This window comes from Lontra canadensis, unplaced genomic scaffold, assembly GCF_010015895.1.
Source record: "Lontra canadensis isolate GAN:19392208 unplaced genomic scaffold, GSC_riverotter_1.0 scaffold73, whole genome shotgun sequence".
In the NCBI taxonomy this organism is placed as follows: Eukaryota; Metazoa; Chordata; class Mammalia; order Carnivora; family Mustelidae; genus Lontra; species Lontra canadensis.
In genome coordinates, this window is record NW_022631067.1 from 4,062,445 (window position 1) to 4,080,305 (window position 17,861).

The 17,861-nt window shown below is 41.3% G+C and overlaps 1 protein-coding gene across 1 annotated transcript in view; it reads right to left on the bottom strand.

Moving 5' to 3' along the window:
- Positions 1-2,443: 2,443 nt before the first annotated feature.
- The window catches only part of TNFSF13B (TNF superfamily member 13b), a 31,262-nt gene continuing 15,844 nt past the window's right edge, over positions 2,444-17,861 (bottom strand). The window contains exons 3-6 of the mRNA XM_032881054.1: positions 17,533-17,589; positions 6,315-6,427; positions 6,082-6,232; positions 2,444-3,009 (exon numbers count right to left, since the gene is read on the bottom strand). Of these exons, the coding sequence (XP_032736945.1) occupies positions 2,897-3,009; positions 6,082-6,232; positions 6,315-6,427; positions 17,533-17,589 (434 nt within the window). The 3' untranslated portion in view covers positions 2,444-2,896. The remainder of the gene's footprint in view (positions 3,010-6,081; positions 6,233-6,314; positions 6,428-17,532; positions 17,590-17,861) is intronic.

The following is a 17,861-nucleotide window of genomic DNA, read 5'->3' on the forward strand; positions in this document are numbered from 1 at the left end:
ACTGAAGCTGAATGTAGGCACATCCTCTGTCACAACAATTCGACTTCTAGGTGTCAGTCCAACACAAATGTGTACATAGGTTTCCCCAAATATTTTTGGAGAATATTCATAGAAAGTTTAAATGTCCTGTTTTCATGAAACAAGTCTAGGTTTTTATATTAGCAAATCGGAAGCCAAAGCAAACGCATCAGCTGCCTGTGTTGGTGCGTGGTTCACGGGTTACAACCTCAGTCCCAGGACAGCAAGCCTGATTCATAGCTCAAGTTACAATAGGATCCCGTAAGTTTTGACAGTCTGCTGCTGTCCCCCAAACCAATCCCTTCTCTGCACCCCAGCCGAGAGGAGCGTCAGTCTCTCCAGGGCCCAGGTGGGGCTGCCCGTCACTTCATGGGGGCTTGCTGGCTTGTCCCTCTCTCCCACATAGGTGAGCAAGTCAACACTCAAGTACTTAGTTCCCAGCATCCTTTCTGAGTTTGCTTATAAGACAACCGTCTGGGGTCTGGGTCCATACAGTGAACCTTAGAAACATTCTGTTATAGGAAATCTCATATGACATCATTTTTCCTAAAGCAAATTGGGAGAAAGCTAGGGAAAGGGAAACGCTGGACCCAGTGCTGCTGGGCAGACTCCGCCTCCCACTCTCCCCACTATGGCACTACCTCCTCTTTGTCCTGTTTCCTCATTGCTAAATAAACTCTTACACTCTGACTTCCCTCACACATGAGGAAAACAGGGTTTGCATTTCAATGCTGGTTTAAACTCAAAGCAAATTAAAAGTTAAGGATACTTTATGAGGCAGAAGGCAGCATCTGCCCATAGACTGCGCTAAATCATTGAAGAGGAACACGGGAGACCCAGGTAGAGCACAGTGGCTTGACGGGAAAGCCTGCTGAAACAGAGCACTACCTTCTTTACCCAGATGCTCCAAGAATTGCTTCTTTTATATCTATCTATAGTACTGATGTGAACAAATCCTTTTTGAAATATATAAGCTATGCATGATCTCAAATGCTTTGTTTCCTACCCTAACGCATATTACTTAATAATGTTTTATGGTATGCACTGCATTTTATTTATTTATTTATTTATTTATTTATTTTTAAAGATTTATTTGTTTATTTGAGAGAGAGAGTGTGTAGGTGCACGCAGCAGGGGAAGGGGGAAGGGCAGGGGCAGAGGGAGAAACTTAAGCACACTGCCCGCTGAGCGTGGAGCCTGATGTGGGGCTCGATCCCATGACCCTGAGATCGTGACCTGAGTTGAAACAAAGAATCGGAGGCTCAACCGCTGTGCTACCCAGACACCTCAGCACTGAATTTTTAAAATGTCATTTAGTTACATGGAGAGAAACGAAAAGATGAGTGGTGTTAAGCAAACTCCATCAAAAAGCCAGGCAGAAGGCACTGAGATTTTCTCTTCTGCAATTCAAGTTAGCAGCAACAATGACTCACCTCCTAGATCAGGGCTTCTGCTCTCCCTGTACTTTTTAACTATAATATTGTAACACAGCAAGTTTGAAAATATATTTGATTTTAACAAAAAATCCACAATTGTGGTAATCAGAGTTTTAAACAACGTTTCATCTTAGACATCTTAGACACAAAGTACAAATCGTCTTTTGTTTTGTTTGGAAGAGCATATTCTTAAACACATTCTAATGTGGACTGGAGAAAATAAGTCTAGACCGGGGTCTATTTTTTCCACCTACTCTTTAAACTAGAGAAGGAAATTGTTTAATGAAGTAAATTCTTTTTTTGTAAAAAGACAAGCAGAACAAGGGAGATTGATGTCATAAAGACAGTTGTGACAGCGTTTGTGAATACGATTCTCTATTAGGTGGAAAGAAGGGTGATGTTTCTGGTGTATCCAGAGCTGTGTAACAAGCACATGGCACCGAACACCTTTCCAGACGCCAAGAACTTTAACGACAGCTCAACTTCCGTAAGGCTAATAACATGAGTGTGTTTTAAAGGCTGGGATAATAGCAGCAGTTTAAAACAGAAGATTAGGAAATAAAGGGCAAATAGATTCCATTATTATAAAGGTATTCATTAACTTCCATTGGAGATTTGATTTTTACATAAGAACAATTATAGCTATTTTTTCACTCTATGCTCGCATATGTAAGAACTGGAATTACCCCACAGTAAAAAGTTTCTGAAGTGACTGAAATTAGCTAGGGGAAAAAAAAAAAATACATGTTAAGTGTAGACACCGGAGAGAATGACTTCCCTCCTGTGAAAAATGTCTGGTGGTCCATCGGGTGATATAATATTACAGCTAAAAATGGCAGACTTGAAGTAAACTGGAAGAATTTAAATAGTACCTGCATTTTAAGTCCAAGTGCTTAATATATTTCAGTGTAAGCTTTTAATTACTTTTTCATGTGTCAAATGCAAGATTTCTTTTTCTTTTCTTTCTTTCTTTCTTTCTTTTAAAAAAAAATACTTCTCACCATGTTAACTGCAAAAGGAGAGGGGCCTATTTAACGTAAAGATTCTTGCTGGATGCTAAGATTTCCCAAGAATGTCCTAATGTCCCGCAGACACGATGGAATGTCGTTTTGGAAGAAATGACGATTGCCCCCTGGCAACCTGTGCTCCCTCCAGGTCAAGAAGCCATGACAACGTCATTCAACATGGCATTGCAGCGAGAAGCCTACTTTCTATCTTTCCCTAAAGGGGCCCTGTTTCTTGTAATTCACATGACACCCTTTGGCTGTGGTTGTCTGTTAAATTTCCTGTTTTGGTCTAGTTTCAGTGAATCAAAATAAGGAGCTCCCAGAAAAGGCGAGTTAACTACTGTTTTTCTTCCTTTGGGTATTTCCAGTTAAGTGTCTTCTCCTTAGAGGTACAGAGGAAGGAAGGAATCCAGCCACAGCGCAGGTGTAAGTAGGTCACAGAAGCTTCAATGCACCAAAAAACGTGCCATCCCCATCTCGCGATATCTTCGCGTCCTCCCGTGGTATTGCAAGCTGGAGCTCGTCTCCCTCTTCCAGCTTCGCGATGCCTGGAAAACAGTGATTTACAGGGACTTTGAGTGGTTGTACAGCGTGGGAGGCAGGGTGGGGGGTGCGCTAAATAAAACGATGTTATTTTGGGAAAATGTTAACATAGGCATTCACACTTGAAGGGACACCAGCGGACTGCTAAACCAGTTACAATTCTACCAGCCTAAGACCAAATTAAAAAACAAACAAACAAAAAACTAAAGCAAATGAGCAGGAAGACAGCAGATATAAATAAATGTATTTCTCACCTACTGTCTATAAGATGGAGACTCTGAACAGAAACCGATGTTTTATTTGAAGAAGAAAACAAGTTAAATCATAGCACATCCCTCATTGGGATATTGTGTGGTTAAAAGTGGTTTTGCTTCATTTTATTGACGGAAATGTTTATAACAGTGTTAAAAAAATGATGTTAAATAAAAACAAAATAGAAATACAAAAAATAATGATGTTAAATAAAAATACAAAATAGAATACACAAAGTACACACACACTATGCAGATGTATAAACTGCATAGATATCACATAAATATACACTGAATGTGCATATAAAATGTGTATATTACTAGGAAGAAAAAAAACCAAAACACCACTTATCAGCAAAGCCCAGCCATTAACATAGATTTTCTCTGGAGTCCAGACCATGGGGTTAGGAGACATTTGAATTATTTTTGACAGTCTTCTATGTTTCCACGTTCCCTTAAATGACCATATTTGTCCTCATAATCAAAAGCAATAAAATAACTTAGCTTCTCAAAACTAACTAATAAATCTGTATGTGCCTATTTTACAAGGATGTGTTCTGTGATTCAGGAACACGGAATACAATTCAGGAACTACCCTCAGTATATCCGTGGGGACCCGTTTTAAAAGACAAAGATGACGGAGAAGAAAGGATGATCCGGGGAGAAGAAACAAAGAAAGTAACAAACAAATTACTATTGAAGTTGTTCTTATTTTCAGCCAACAATTTAAAAAAGCAGTTGTATTTTCATGAAGATGCCCTGAAAATGTGTTTACACGAACGACGTTATGTATGTGAACATCCATCAGGCCTAAAGCACCCAGATCTCCTCAGGCAACAGCCAGTCAGTGTTTACTTATCGAAACTTACGATGTACCAGACAGCTTTCTAGACATGCACAGGGCTGTGATCAGAATGACAAAAGATTCTGTCTCCAAGGATCTTGTTTTTTTTTGTCATGGACTATGACAGACAACAAACAAAAGAACATAGTTTCAGGTATTGTGAAGGGTAATATGCACACTTTTTAGGATTAGCAAAGCATTTGATGACTACATGAAACAGTAAAAAAAAAGCTGGAATTTATTTGTTGAATAGATCAGTTGTTATCATAGAGACTGAAGAGAATCTAGTATTTTGACAAAGGCTATCGATCACGGAGCATTAAGTAATACTAACTCAAAATAAAGGCCGCGTGAACTGACAGTTTTCAAGAAGGTTCTGTTTGAAACTCTAACTCTGAGTTATTGGCTCTTTCAGTCCTTCCAGATCGCAGCAGCCGAGCTGTAACTTCTACAACAGACACTCGATTTGAGAGGGAAACAGCGAGATCCAGCCGTGCGTAAGACCCGTGTTTGGTGTTAGCTGGGCTCTTCAAAGGGACCATTTGCATTTTTTTCCCAGGTTATGACGTATGGGAGCATGGCAGGCTCTTACATACTAAGTGGTTTGAAGCAGATTGGTCCTAGAACAGAGGAGAACTGCAGCCCGGAATGTCCTGGAGAACAGTTCTCATGCCTAACCTAAGCTCTGGCACTGGGGCACAGCCCAAAGGTCCAGTAGAATAGTCTTCAAGGGTGAGGCCCCGGGGAAGCGTGGCAGAGGGCGGGAGCACGGAAGGGCAATGACCAGACACAGCCCGTGTTGAGCACTGCTGTGCCTGGAATCAGTCCAGACGGGGCGGCCGCGCCTTTCTGTGGTTTTCTGCAACGCCAGGATGCTGGTCATCGCTGGGCGCAGGGGAACATCTCTTTATGAAAACTAGGGAGTTTGAATTCAACACACTTCCTCATCATCCCCTTACAGCTGTTCATGGCTGCGGGTCCACAAGGACTCCCCTCCAGTTTCCCTTCCTTCCTGACGAGTGACCGTGCACTTGGTAGCCAACGCCTCTGAAACTTAGGGCTTCAGAGGAGGCGGCCAGGCCTCGGGCCCATGTTTCAGGGAACTGTATGGAACTGAAGACATGCCTCAGGGTTAAATGACACCAGCGGACTGCTAAACCAGTTACACATCAGTGGATGTGTCAAATCACCAGAGAGGAATAAATGTGTTCGAGGCTAGTATGGTTTTTTTCTCCCCTCATACCAGCTTTGATGAATTTACCCCCAAAATAAAATGGAGACTCTGTCGCAAGAATAGCCTGAAGACCAGATGGGAACAAAGTCCTCCCTTTCCCTTTCCTTTCTCTCCACATCGTCACTGCCCCCAGCCGAAGGAGCCTCACTCCTGCAAGCTCCCATCCCAAAGTCACCTGTCTGGTCCGTGTGCAGCACATGTCACCTGAAGGAGAGGGAGAGGGAGAGAAAGCAACCGGGCAACCTGACCGGACCCTTGATTCAGTCAAGGACATGTCTTCAGCAGCACATAAAACAAAAACACACACACAAAAAGCTTTGGGGGCTCCTACTCTGGGGTCAGACCTGTTGGTTTCATCCAGGTTCTGGAACCTGGAAGCTGTGCCCTCTGGGACAGCATCAGCTACCTCTCCGTGTCTCAGATGCCGCCTCCCTTAAACGGGGGTGGTGGGGGGCGGTGGTCGGACGAAGGAGCCCAGGTCCTTGCAAGACAAGGATGCCTGGCACCTGGTAATCATTCCCTGGGTTCTGACGCAGCGCTATCTACCGAAGGAAATGCAGTTTGGAGCTGCTCCCCGTGCTGATCGCCAGCACGTTGCAGCCCCTCCTCCACGTACAGAAGAACGATAAAACGGTTACTAATGATTGTATCCGTTTTGACTCACAGGAGCTAGCTCCTCCTTCCAGAGAACAAAGGCCACATGACATAGCGAGAACCGTCCTTCTATTTACACAGAATTGTTATTTACCAGCCGAATAACAGGAGTTATTGGGTAGTGTTTCAGGCATATTTTGAATACATCGGAACAAAGTCACCAGACTCAGTTCATCCCCAAAGACATGGACTTTCTTCCTCTGTATTAGGTGTCCCATGGCAAAGGTGCTATCAGTGTACAAAACCTGAGGAATAAACCAGAGACACGGGTCAGAAGCGAGCACAGCAGGAGACACGGGCGCAGGCAGCAGGGGGCAGGGAACCCACCTGACCATATATAAAGAAGTAACCGGTTTCCTTCACCAGGATTTTGTTTTCCTTCTCCTCCAGGGCTCTTCCTCTTTTAAAGCTCAGCAGCCACGGAACGAACGTGTAAGCGCCTGTGATGAAGACAGAACACGGGTGAGAAGAACAGTTTTTCACGTCTGCTCGGCCGCTAAACCTGAGTCTGAAACTTAGAGGAGAAATTTGTCTTTTAAAAAAGAGACAAAGGAGACCATCAGGACATTCCCCCTGGTGTTTCACCAGTGGTTTTGGGCACACGACCTCCCGCACCTCGGTATGTGGGGACCCGAGGGCCAGCACATCTTAAGCAAAGTCTGCGTTTTCTTCAAATCTTGTGTATTTCAGCAACGTTCACCAGAAAGCCTGGTCTGGACGGGACCAAATGGGCCAAATGTCTCTGAATGACACACTCACAGAGGTTTTCTGGTTTTCCTTTGGTTCCCGGAGAGGACGGAGTTAGGATGGGAAACTTTAGCGAGGGCCATGGGGGAAGAAGGAAAAGAGGCCCCCTCCCACCAGACACCGAACTGGGCTTAGGGGCAGCGATGGAAGGGACCAAGTCACAGCCTCTACGAGGACATGGTCAAGGAACTCGGCGATAGTCCTCTGCGATATCCAAGTTGAAGTGCTTCCAGGTCAGCACACACGTTCTCCTCTGTGAGCCCTCAGATTTCACGGGGTGGGGGGGATCCGCAAGGACAAGAGCCCAAGGAAGGGGGCACAGAGCCAGCAGTGGCTACAGAAACGGGTGGACAGGAGGGGACCCCACTCTGGCGTGGGAATACCATGCTCAGGGACAAACACCCTCTCCTGTGAATTCACAGCATTAAATATTTCCTGGATTTCTCACCATTGTGTAAAAATACCAGAGTAAAGGGTAAAACTGAGGCTAGGTTAAGAATGCGGGGGCATAAACAAAATGGTATAAAACAAGTGAAAAGAAGATTAGGGAAGTGGTAATATAAGGAGAGAACACAGTGAAATGAAACTGTGGTCTAAAATAATCTAAAAATGTTCCTTATAATAGGTAATGCTGGACAACGCATGTCGCCAGGCTTCACCTCGGCCACAGCAAAAAGGGAAATAATAAAACTCAGGGTCCACAAGACGATATGCCAGAAGCTCTGAGAAGAACAACTTGTCCTAGGTTGAGTTTCAAGAACAACTTTCCTGTGGATTTTTGTCAGGGGGTGGCATGGTAGGAACTGCTGAGTGAGCATCCCTGCCCCAGCTAGCTCCCCCAAACCCATCGTGTCTGAGCTTTTTCCAAATAGGATTCAGGAGGGAAGAGAATAAAACAAAAACCCATATTTCCTCAACACTTCAGAGAAGTAAAGAGCCCGAGGTGATCACACAAAGCAAAGGACACTGCGAATCTGAGATCCGTTCCCTCCCACAGCCCTCCACGTTGGCATGGCCCACAGGTGGAAGACAGGCGGCTGTGAGGGAGACCACGAAAGGAGCCACAGACGCCTGTGGACACAGGTGGTCTCGTCCCTCCTCTTGTGTGCCCACAGGATGCACCTCTGTTTCCCATGGGGAGCGAGGAGGGCCCCCAGTGCTTGGCGGGCCTGGTCACCCAGCTCTGCTGTTCCCAGGAAGGCCCGTGAGGAAACTGGACTTGGATGGAAGCCCTCCGGTGCCCCACTGGAAGGGGGCAGACTCTGGAGGAAAGGTCTTCTCAGTGACATGTCGCAGAGGCAAACTTGTCATCCCGTTTTGACACAACAGCAAGGCACTGGGAAGATGACAATACCATCGTTTTCCGTTGGTGTAAGTGAGATCCTGTGCTCACGGCATTTTTAAACACAGACTGCCCAAAACATGGGAAAAATGGATTCTCATGTTGTTACTGCTGTGAGATGCAGCAGATGACGAAAGGGGCCTCCCGTGGTCCTGAGGACACCTGTCGGGTGCTCTGACCAGCGAGCACATTTTCTCCCTCTGAAACAGCACATGCCTGAGACTGGTTACTCTCTGACTTCGGGGCCATGTAAGTCAGCTCCCCTGCTGCCTTCTGGGGCCTGAGATGATGCCTCTAGGGGACAGGCAGCCAAGAGTCACTGAATTAATGACAACTTTAGACATAAACTAACTCAAAATGGTGGTGTGCTATACAGTTGCCCACAAGCATCCCGTTGCATTTTAAAAGCATCATATTATGTACTCATTTATTTCTGAAAGGGTTCCTGTTTCTTTAGGAAAGGCTTTTCTTTACATCTAGAAAATCAGTAAGCCAGTTCGTGCCAACTTTCACTACCGCATTGTCAGAATAGAAAGCAAAAGAAGTAGTTATTAGGTATATTCTTATGTTCTCTTAACATTTTCTTTTGGGATTTCATCCTACCTTGCTGGAAATATTCTTACAAGAGACAGTCCGTGGTCTCTGGTTTTTATGTACTGTCTGTATTTCTGTTCCTTGCACACACACAGTGCACACACACATACACCCGCACGCACACCCGTGGACTACACTGCGTGAAACCAAATGCCAAGAACACAGCCCTGACCGGGGTCTGCACCTGGGGAATACATGCGGAGTGAGTCTCAGATCCTTTAAGAAAACAGATGAAACAATACATTAAGAGCTAAAGTGATTATAACTTAAGCATAAATATTATAACATTTCTACATCTTAAAATTTACCAAGACTTTTAGCACACTAACTAGACTACGGATAAAGGCTGATGAAAAAATATGCATGAAGAACCCATTCCAGAGGATGCTTTTCTAAACCAGAATGCATCACCACCAATAAATATTTGAGAATTTGTAAGTAAACTCCAAGAGTTACTGCTTCTCTTTATCTCCGTTAGTCCACAGCTAAACATAGATGTGCTGTGGTGTATAAAGCCTGAACCTCCCAGCTCCACAGAGCTGTAAATAGTTGGGGTATTTAAATGTCTCTGAAAACTTAAAATTGATGTGTACAATAATACTGAAATGAAATCAACAGAATGCCAGTATTAACATGTGAAAATAATTTACACCATATTTAAAAGCATCTGCTCTTAAGAAGAGTACGTCTTTCATGATCTGACTTACATGAAAACATAAATTTTAGATTGATAACATTTTATAGAAATATGATGAGCACTGGGTGTTATGTGCAACCAATGAATCATTGAATACTACATCAAAACAAATGAAGTACTATATGTTAGCTAATTGAATATAAATTTTAAGAAATAAAAAAAAATGCCCAATTAAATCTTGAACCAAAAAAAAAGGAAAAATCAGATGTATTTCATGAATACTTGTGTTTTTTTTTTCTTTTACTTTATGAACAGATTTCCTTGCAAACATCCACACTTCTGGTGTTACCTCCCACAGTAACTGAAAAAATACTACAGAGAGCAGCTGTCAATCACAGCTATCCTATTTGGCTACTTTTCTGATTTTTTAATCTTAGTATCATACAGCTGCTGAAAATAGTTTTAGGGGATAAGATAATGATAATACTTTCTTAGAAGGCAGATTATGTCAACCAATTCAAGAAGTAGTAATTTTTTTAATATAAAAGAGTGATTTTTGGCATGGAAACCCACAGTTATGACAGGTGTGATTCTGTAGCTGGGACAGAGCAGGGGAATCAGGAGAGAGCACAAGCAGCCAGGCAGGGCCATGGAGGCTGACTTATATGAAGGGCCATTGGAGGCCCCAGTTGGGCTATAATCACTCTGTGGTTACCAGACAAGAAAAGGTACAAAATGGGGGCCAAGGAAACCATCCAAGGGGAGAGATGATGGAGGTCTGTACCAGGATGGGAAGATGGAAATTTAGGGGAATAGATTAATTCAGGTTATGTTCATGGGGAATAACTAACAGAGTTTTGAGATTAATGTACTGAGTCAGAGGGAACAGACAAGAATGACACCCAAAATTCTGCCTGAAACAACTGAGGACACAGTTGTCACACTCACTGGAATAGGATTGCTAGAGGAGGAAATGTGGGAACAAGTCCTACAGTCCAGGCTGAGATGTCACCAAGTTGAAGGAAGAGATGTTAAAAAGACAGAGTATATATGGGCTTGGAGCTAAGTGGTTTGGGCTAAAGATCTACATTTAAGCCATCAGCACATACATGCTAAGTGACGACATAGGAGCACTGAAAAAACACCAAAGGAAAAAGAAGAATGAAAAGAGAATAAGATTGTATTGGAGGACTGAAGGACATCTATATTGAGGAAATACATTTAAGAGTAGTTTGCAAAGAAATTTAAAAATGAATGTCTCAAAGGGTAAGGAAATGATTAGAGAAATAAACCAAGGGCAGTATGTATTTCAAGAAGGGAGTCATCAAGTGTTAAAATTCTACTGGGACATTGAAAGTAAAGTTCATCATTGCCTATATGAAATAATTAGATGGCAAGGCAGAAACAAACAAGAGACTTCTGCTATCAACACGATTGTGGAAATAACATCTGTTCTTTTTTTACCTCCTATTGGGTCATGTGAAAGCAGCAGACAGATGCATGTTCTCCCGAGTAGCTGTACAGGTTGCCAAAAGTCAGGGGATCACACTGGGGCTGGGTGTGGAAGGGGAGGGGGCAGCCAGAAAACAGTGACAGGTCCTGGCATTGGTCAACTTACAAAGAACCAGCAAGAATCAACTCCCTAATGGTGAAGAAGCCCTCGTATGCAGACAGAAGTCACCGGCAAACTCACAGTTCAGGAAATTTCCATGTTGGCTAGAAGAACGTGAGAGGTGAGGAGGCAAAAAAAAAAAAAAAATCATTGAAATGAAAATAAAAGTTTCAGAATGGGAAACAGGTATTGCAAAAACAAAGATAGAAATAAAGAGTTTAGAATTTGAAAAATACATCTAGAACTATAAAGTAAATAGGAGCTATAAGACAGGTCAAGAACAACCACATACAAGTAATTGGAACCCTGACAGACAAAACAAGCCACAACAGAAGTCAAGCAGAGCCACCACAGATGGAGGGGTGCCCCCCGGGCCAGGAAAGTAGATTCAAGATAGCTTCATTAGTTGTGGGTTGCTGCTGTAACAAACCATCAAGTACTCAGTGGCTTAAAAAACAGACATTTAGTATCTCACAGTTCAAAACATTAGAAGTCTCACTGGGCAAAAATCAAGGTGTTGGCAAGTCTGTGTTCTTCCTGGAAGCTGCAGAGCCCAACCCTTTCCTTTTCCAGCTCCCACAGTCTGCCTGCTTTCCTTGGCTCCTGGCCTCCTCTGTCTTCCCAGGCACCAAACCCATCATTCCCATCTTGAATTTCAACCTCATATCACCTGTCTGACTCTGACCAGACCAAGTTGCTCTGTGAGGACACTTGTCATTACCCTGGGCTCACCCAGATAGGCCAGGGTAGTTCCCCCAAATCTCTTATCTTCATCACACCTGCAAAGTGCCCTTTCCCATGTGACCTACAATACTCAAAAGTCTCAGGGATGAGGCTGTAGATGTCTTTGGGAGCTGTTATGCTACCTACTCAGCAGTCAGCCCTGAGATACAGAGTAAAACAAGTACTGACATTTAAAGGTAAATAAATAATTCTTTGTAAAATCAGGCAAAAAAGTCAAGCCACTTATAAGAAGAAAAAATTCTCTTACCTTTGTTCTCTTCAAAGTGCATTTAATGCCAAAAGAGAGTGGAGAAATTCCTACAACTCAAATAAATAAAGGGGAAACTTGGGATTTTGTATCTAGCCATCTGTCCTTAACATATATAAACTACAAAGATAGAGCTTTATCGATGCAGAAGCTTAGTGAACATTTTTCTCCTGAGCCCATTTTGAGTAAACTAGACAAGAGTGAAATTCAAGAAACTAAGACATGAATGAGGAAAGCACAATAAAAGCACTTGGAATAGGTATTGACTACATTTATCTGTAAAACCAAGCAAAAAGCACATAAAGAGAATGGTTTGAACACAAAAGTACATAAAGAGAATGATTTGAAAGAAAAGAAGGAAACAGTTTTATGTCATGACAATGTAGAAATTATAAAATTTACAAATACAAAGAAGTTGAGGAGGAAAAATATTGGTAGTAAATTCATTCAACTGCCTCATTTGTAATACCTGGGGCTCCAAGGCTGTGTATTAAAGTTGACCTCAATGGATAGAAACATAGATATTTTAATAGTACATACATAACATTTAGAAATATAACATTGGTACCCCAAAAATGTATGGTAGGGGAGAGGAGGAATATATAGAATTAAGAGGAATCATATTAATTTTATTCTAGACCAGAGTGGTCAATAGATATTCCCTAAAGATGTAATTATAGATGTCAGAGTAATGTCATAGAAAATGGCAGAGTAGAAAGCTCAAATAATCAGTCCCTCCACCGGAATAGCAATTAAGCTGGCAAAACTTACAGAATCAACATCTTTGGATATATGAAATCTAATTTAAAAAAACTTACAGCAACCAAGACAGTACTTAATGAAAAAAAGAAAAAGGCTGTTAAATTTCAGTAAGGAAGTATTGTATTTTTGCTTACACACTTGCCATCTCCCATTCTCCAATAGAGCAGAAGCTAGGGAGATGAAGCCCTGAGTTCTAGGGGGCATCTTGCTGGAACTATTGAGTATAATACTTACTTTGTTCTCAAATCATTGTGGCTATGCATTTTGCCCTGTCTGGAGATTTCCTTCCTTCCTTTCTTTCTTTCTTTTTTATTTTCTTTTTTTTTTTCAAGATTTATTTATTTTAGAGAGAGAACAGGGAGGGGGAGAGGGAGACTGAGAGGGAGTCTTAAGCAGACTTCGTGCTGAGCATAGAGCCTGATGTGTGACTTGATTACATGACCCCGAGATCACAACCCAAGCAGAAACCAAGAGTCAAATGTCTTACTGACTGCTCCCTCCCACCCCTGGTGCCCCTGCTTGGAGATTTCTTTCAGATAGGAGCAAATCCACAGCCTGGTGTCAATCAAAAACTTTAAAGATGTCTACTACACATAGCCTTCTGGAACAAGGGACAGCAGACTGACAAAAGCAAACAAAACAAACAGAAAATTATGGGCCATTCCCAGAGAAAAAAAGAAATTGGCAAAACCATTTTGAGGAAACCCAAATGTTAAACTTACTAGACAAAGATTTACATCTTTTAATATGCTTAAAGAGCAAATGGAAATGATAGACAAAAAGCTTAAGAAGACTAGGAGAATTATGTATAAACAAATGGACACTATTAGTAAACAAATAAAAAATATTTTGTTAAAAAAGGAACCAAATAGAACATGAGAGCTAAAAAGTAAAATAGCTAAAATAAAGAATTCAGTAGAGAGGTTACAGAGCAAATTAAGCAGGCAGAAGGCAGAATCCACAAATCTGAAAATAGAACAATTAAACTTATCTGGTCTGAGGAGCAGAAAGAAAAGAAATGGAAGTGATGAACTGAGCAGGGGACTCTCAATCAGACTGACATTTGCATTATGGGAATCCCAGAAGGAGCACAGAAAAGAGCAGAGAGAGTTTTTGAAGAAATAAGAGGAGTTCTTCTTAACTTTGAAGAAAGATTACATTACACATCCAAGAAGCAGAATGAATCTAAAAAGGGTAAACATGGGGGATGCCTGGGTGGCTCTGTTGGTTAAGCATCTACCTTTGGCTCAGGTCATGATCATAGGGTCCAGGGATTGAGTCTCACATCATCTCCTTGTTCAGCAAGGAGCCTGCTTCTCCCTCTACCTGCTGCTCCCCCCTGCTTATTCTCTCTCCAACAAATAAAGGAAATATTTAAAAAATAAAAAAATAAATAAATAAAAAGGATAAACTCCAAGAGATCCATACCAAGGTGCATCATAATTAAGCAGCTAAAAGAAAGGACAAGGAGAAAATCTTGAAAGCAGCAGGAGAGAAGCAATTGTTCCAGTATAAGGGGTGCTCAATAATATTAACAGTTGATCTCTCCCTTGAAATCATGTGGGCAAAAGGCAGTGGATTGAATGGTTATGTCAGCAAGGTGCAGCCTAGTAAGCCTTACACATCATCCCTTCACAGAAACAGTGATGTAACAATACCTTGTAAATGCCAAATTTCTGAAAAGAAATTCAGTATCCAGCTAAGAAGTAGGAGCTAAGTAGTAAAGCACAAACTGAGAAGCAGTTAACATTTATATAGGTAAGAGGAGCAATTTCAATTTATTCACATCAGTCCCTCCCCCAGACAGGCCTTGGTCAGCACCAAGAAGACAGCCTCCATCTGTGATGGGGAGATCTGAGTGTATGCCTAGCCACATAGCCTCTCAGAGTGCCTTCTCTGGAGCTGGTTTCCATCTCACCCCATATTTTGTGTTGAATGATTCAAAGAGCTTGGTCCCTGCAACAGTAAGAAACAAAGAAAAGGGGAGGACATTCTTTTATACCCAGCAGTTTGCTTTGCTTTGTTTTGTTTTGTATGACTGAGGAAAAACAGACAACAGATTCTTTTCCTCCAGGAGGGTAGGGAGGAAGCAAAGTGGGCCTTGCTCCTAGACTTACAAGTGGCTGATATCAAGCACCGCTAATCAGTAAAAGTATCTCCCAGTCAAAATCAGTCGGTGAGGAGTAGAAGAGGTACCTGAATAGACAACAAAGCAACACTTCAAGGAAGGTAAAGAACCAAGAAAATCCAACACAACCAAAAGGATAAAACAAATCTCCAGTAAACCTGACAGAAATGGCTATAATGATTACAGATCACTCTGAACTCTAGTATAAAAATTAAAAGACAAAGTACTAAAAGAATTATAACTATAGTACTTTGTTAATAGACACACAATATAAAAAGATCTAAATCAAAGTTAAATTCTTACCAGCTTAAAATAAACTACTGTAACTAAATGGCATTATGTAAGTGATATGGTAAACACAAATTTAAAAACCTGTAGTAGACACCCAAAATACAAAGATAAAGGAATGAAGACATATCAATACACAAAATAATAAGCCACAAAGGAAGACATCAAGAGAGGAAGAAAGGAAGAAAGGAACTAAAAAACAGCCATAAAATAATTAACAAAAGGAAATTAATAAGTCCTCACTATCAATGGCTACTTTACATGTAAATGGGTTAAATTTCCCAATCAAAAGGCATAGAGTGGCTGAATGAATTGAAGGGAAAACCCAACCTTATTCTGCCTACAAAAAACTCACTTCAGTTTTAAGGACATGCAGAGTGAAGGGCTGGAAAATGATATTTCATACAAATGGTAAACAAAAAAGACAAGAAGTGGCTATTCTTATATTAGACAAAATAGACTTCAAGTAACAACATATCACAAGGGACAAAGAAGGTCATTATATGATGACGAGTGGATCGATTCATCAAGAGGGTATAACAAGCATATATATACTTGTTTTATATATAGATACAGATCTAGATCTATAGATATAGATCTCTCTCTCTATATATATATATAAGTATATATATAGACACTGAAGCCCCTAATTTATATTAACAGATTTGAAATGAGAAATAGACAGCAACACAGTAAGAGTAGGAGAATTCAATACCCTACTTTCAATAAAGGATAGGTCATCCAAAAGAAAATAAGTAAGAAACAGTGTGCTTGAACAACACTACAGACCAGAAAGACTTAACAGATATACAAATATTCTATCCTATAGTAGCAGAATATGCATTCTTCCTAAGCGCACAAAGAAAATTCTCCAGGATAAATAAAATGTTAGGGCACCAAACAAATTTGAACAGATTTAAGAAGACTGAAATCATATCAAGTATCTTTTCCAACCACAATGACATGAAAGTAGAAATCAGTAACAGGAGAAAAATAGGAAAACTCAAAACTACATGGAAATTAAACAACACACTCCCAAACAACTAATGGGTCAGATGGAATCCAAAGGTTAAGTTAAAAAATATCATGAGACAAGCGAAAATGGAAACACAACATAGCAGACCTTACCAGGTGCTGGCAAGCAGTGGTGCTAACGACGCCCGTGCCCACTAACAGTCCCATGCTGCTCAAGGCCTGCTGGTCTCACCGGGCTAACCTACATGTCTAAGGAGTGAAGCATGCGGATAAGGACCTGAGGTCAGTGGAGAGCAGCCACCAACCGGGGACATCACACACAGTCCTCTGTGAGACTCACACTCAGGATCAAAAAGCAGCTTCATCTTTCTGTGTGACGGACAGCATTTTTGTTTTGGCCAAAGGTGTAAACCAAACTTTCCCTAAGTTATATTTTTTAAAATTTTATCTTTGGTCTTTAAGGTCTTCTTCGGACTTTATTTTAATTCTTAGCAAACAGTCTGCTGCCTATTAAAGTTGCAAACATAGGACTTTGGAAAATGCAGAGCGATAAATGATAACAGGATTTCAAATAGTTTAGTACTTGTGCTACATTTTGGGTAATTACAGGCACTTAGAAAAATACAGATGTAAGACAGCCCTCCTGGCACTCATTACAAAGGCCCATCCAAATCCATTCTCTAGGCTCCTTCTCGTTTCCCCATTCCCGGCTCCCAGCTTAGCCCTCTGACACTTGTGAACTCCCTGTTCTGGTTCACAGCCCAGACATTCCCCAGGCCCCCGCCTGCTGGAGTTTTCCCCATTGCACTTAATTTTATCATTTTACATTTCACTTGTTCATTAGCTTTTCCCCCCATTTCCCCTCCTCAAAAGGTAAATTCCATGAAGGTGAAGAACAACACACATCTGACTCTTCGCAAAGCCCCACAGCCCACACGGTGAGTAGAACATTGTATCTCTTCAACTGATACATGCAAAATATAAAGCAATTTTTTCACATTGGATTATCATAGCAGTGTCATATTCATTTGCACAATTACATATTCACTAATAATTGATATAAAAGGTTTATGACTTTTTCAGTTTCATCCTCATCCTATTATGAGTTCTAAAACCTAAATAAAACAAAAACCAGTTAATATTTGTGAAAATGATCCCGAGTCACCAGAGAAGCCAAAGTGATTTCTAAAAATTTAAAACAAAAACCTAACCGTGGCTTAGTATTGGTTTTATCATAGGCTAATTATTTTACATTTCTAAGTATTTGTGTCTTTAAGGTAATTCTGTTTGTTAGATTATTACAGTAGCCTAAATATGTATTCCCCAACCGTTTTGAAGAGATTGAAGGCTCTTATTCTACATCTGATTCTGAGATGTTTGCAGGCAGACAGCAGATTCGAGATGAAGTCTGAATGCGGTCTTACAAGTGACTAACATTTAAGAAAAGTTACGGGAGGTGCTCTCATTACCTTTCCGTATGGTAGGTGTGTCATTGTCTGCAATCAGTTGCAAGCAGTCCTGAGTGACTGAAAAGCAAAAATACATCCTTTTAGTTACTTGATGAGGAACAGTAAGAGAGGTAAGAGTGCTCAAGGAACACAGGTGCTCTTCCAGAAGCGCGAAACCAAGTCTGCTTCCTACAGATCCTGCTCATTGTTCTAAAACTGCTTGATGACTTCCGCACCCAGATTTTTTATTATAAATTTTACTTAAAATATAGTATGTTCTTGAAATTCGTGGTTTAGAAAAATTCTATGTGCTGTTGGAACACGGCAAGTATATCATCCTGAGAGTTCAA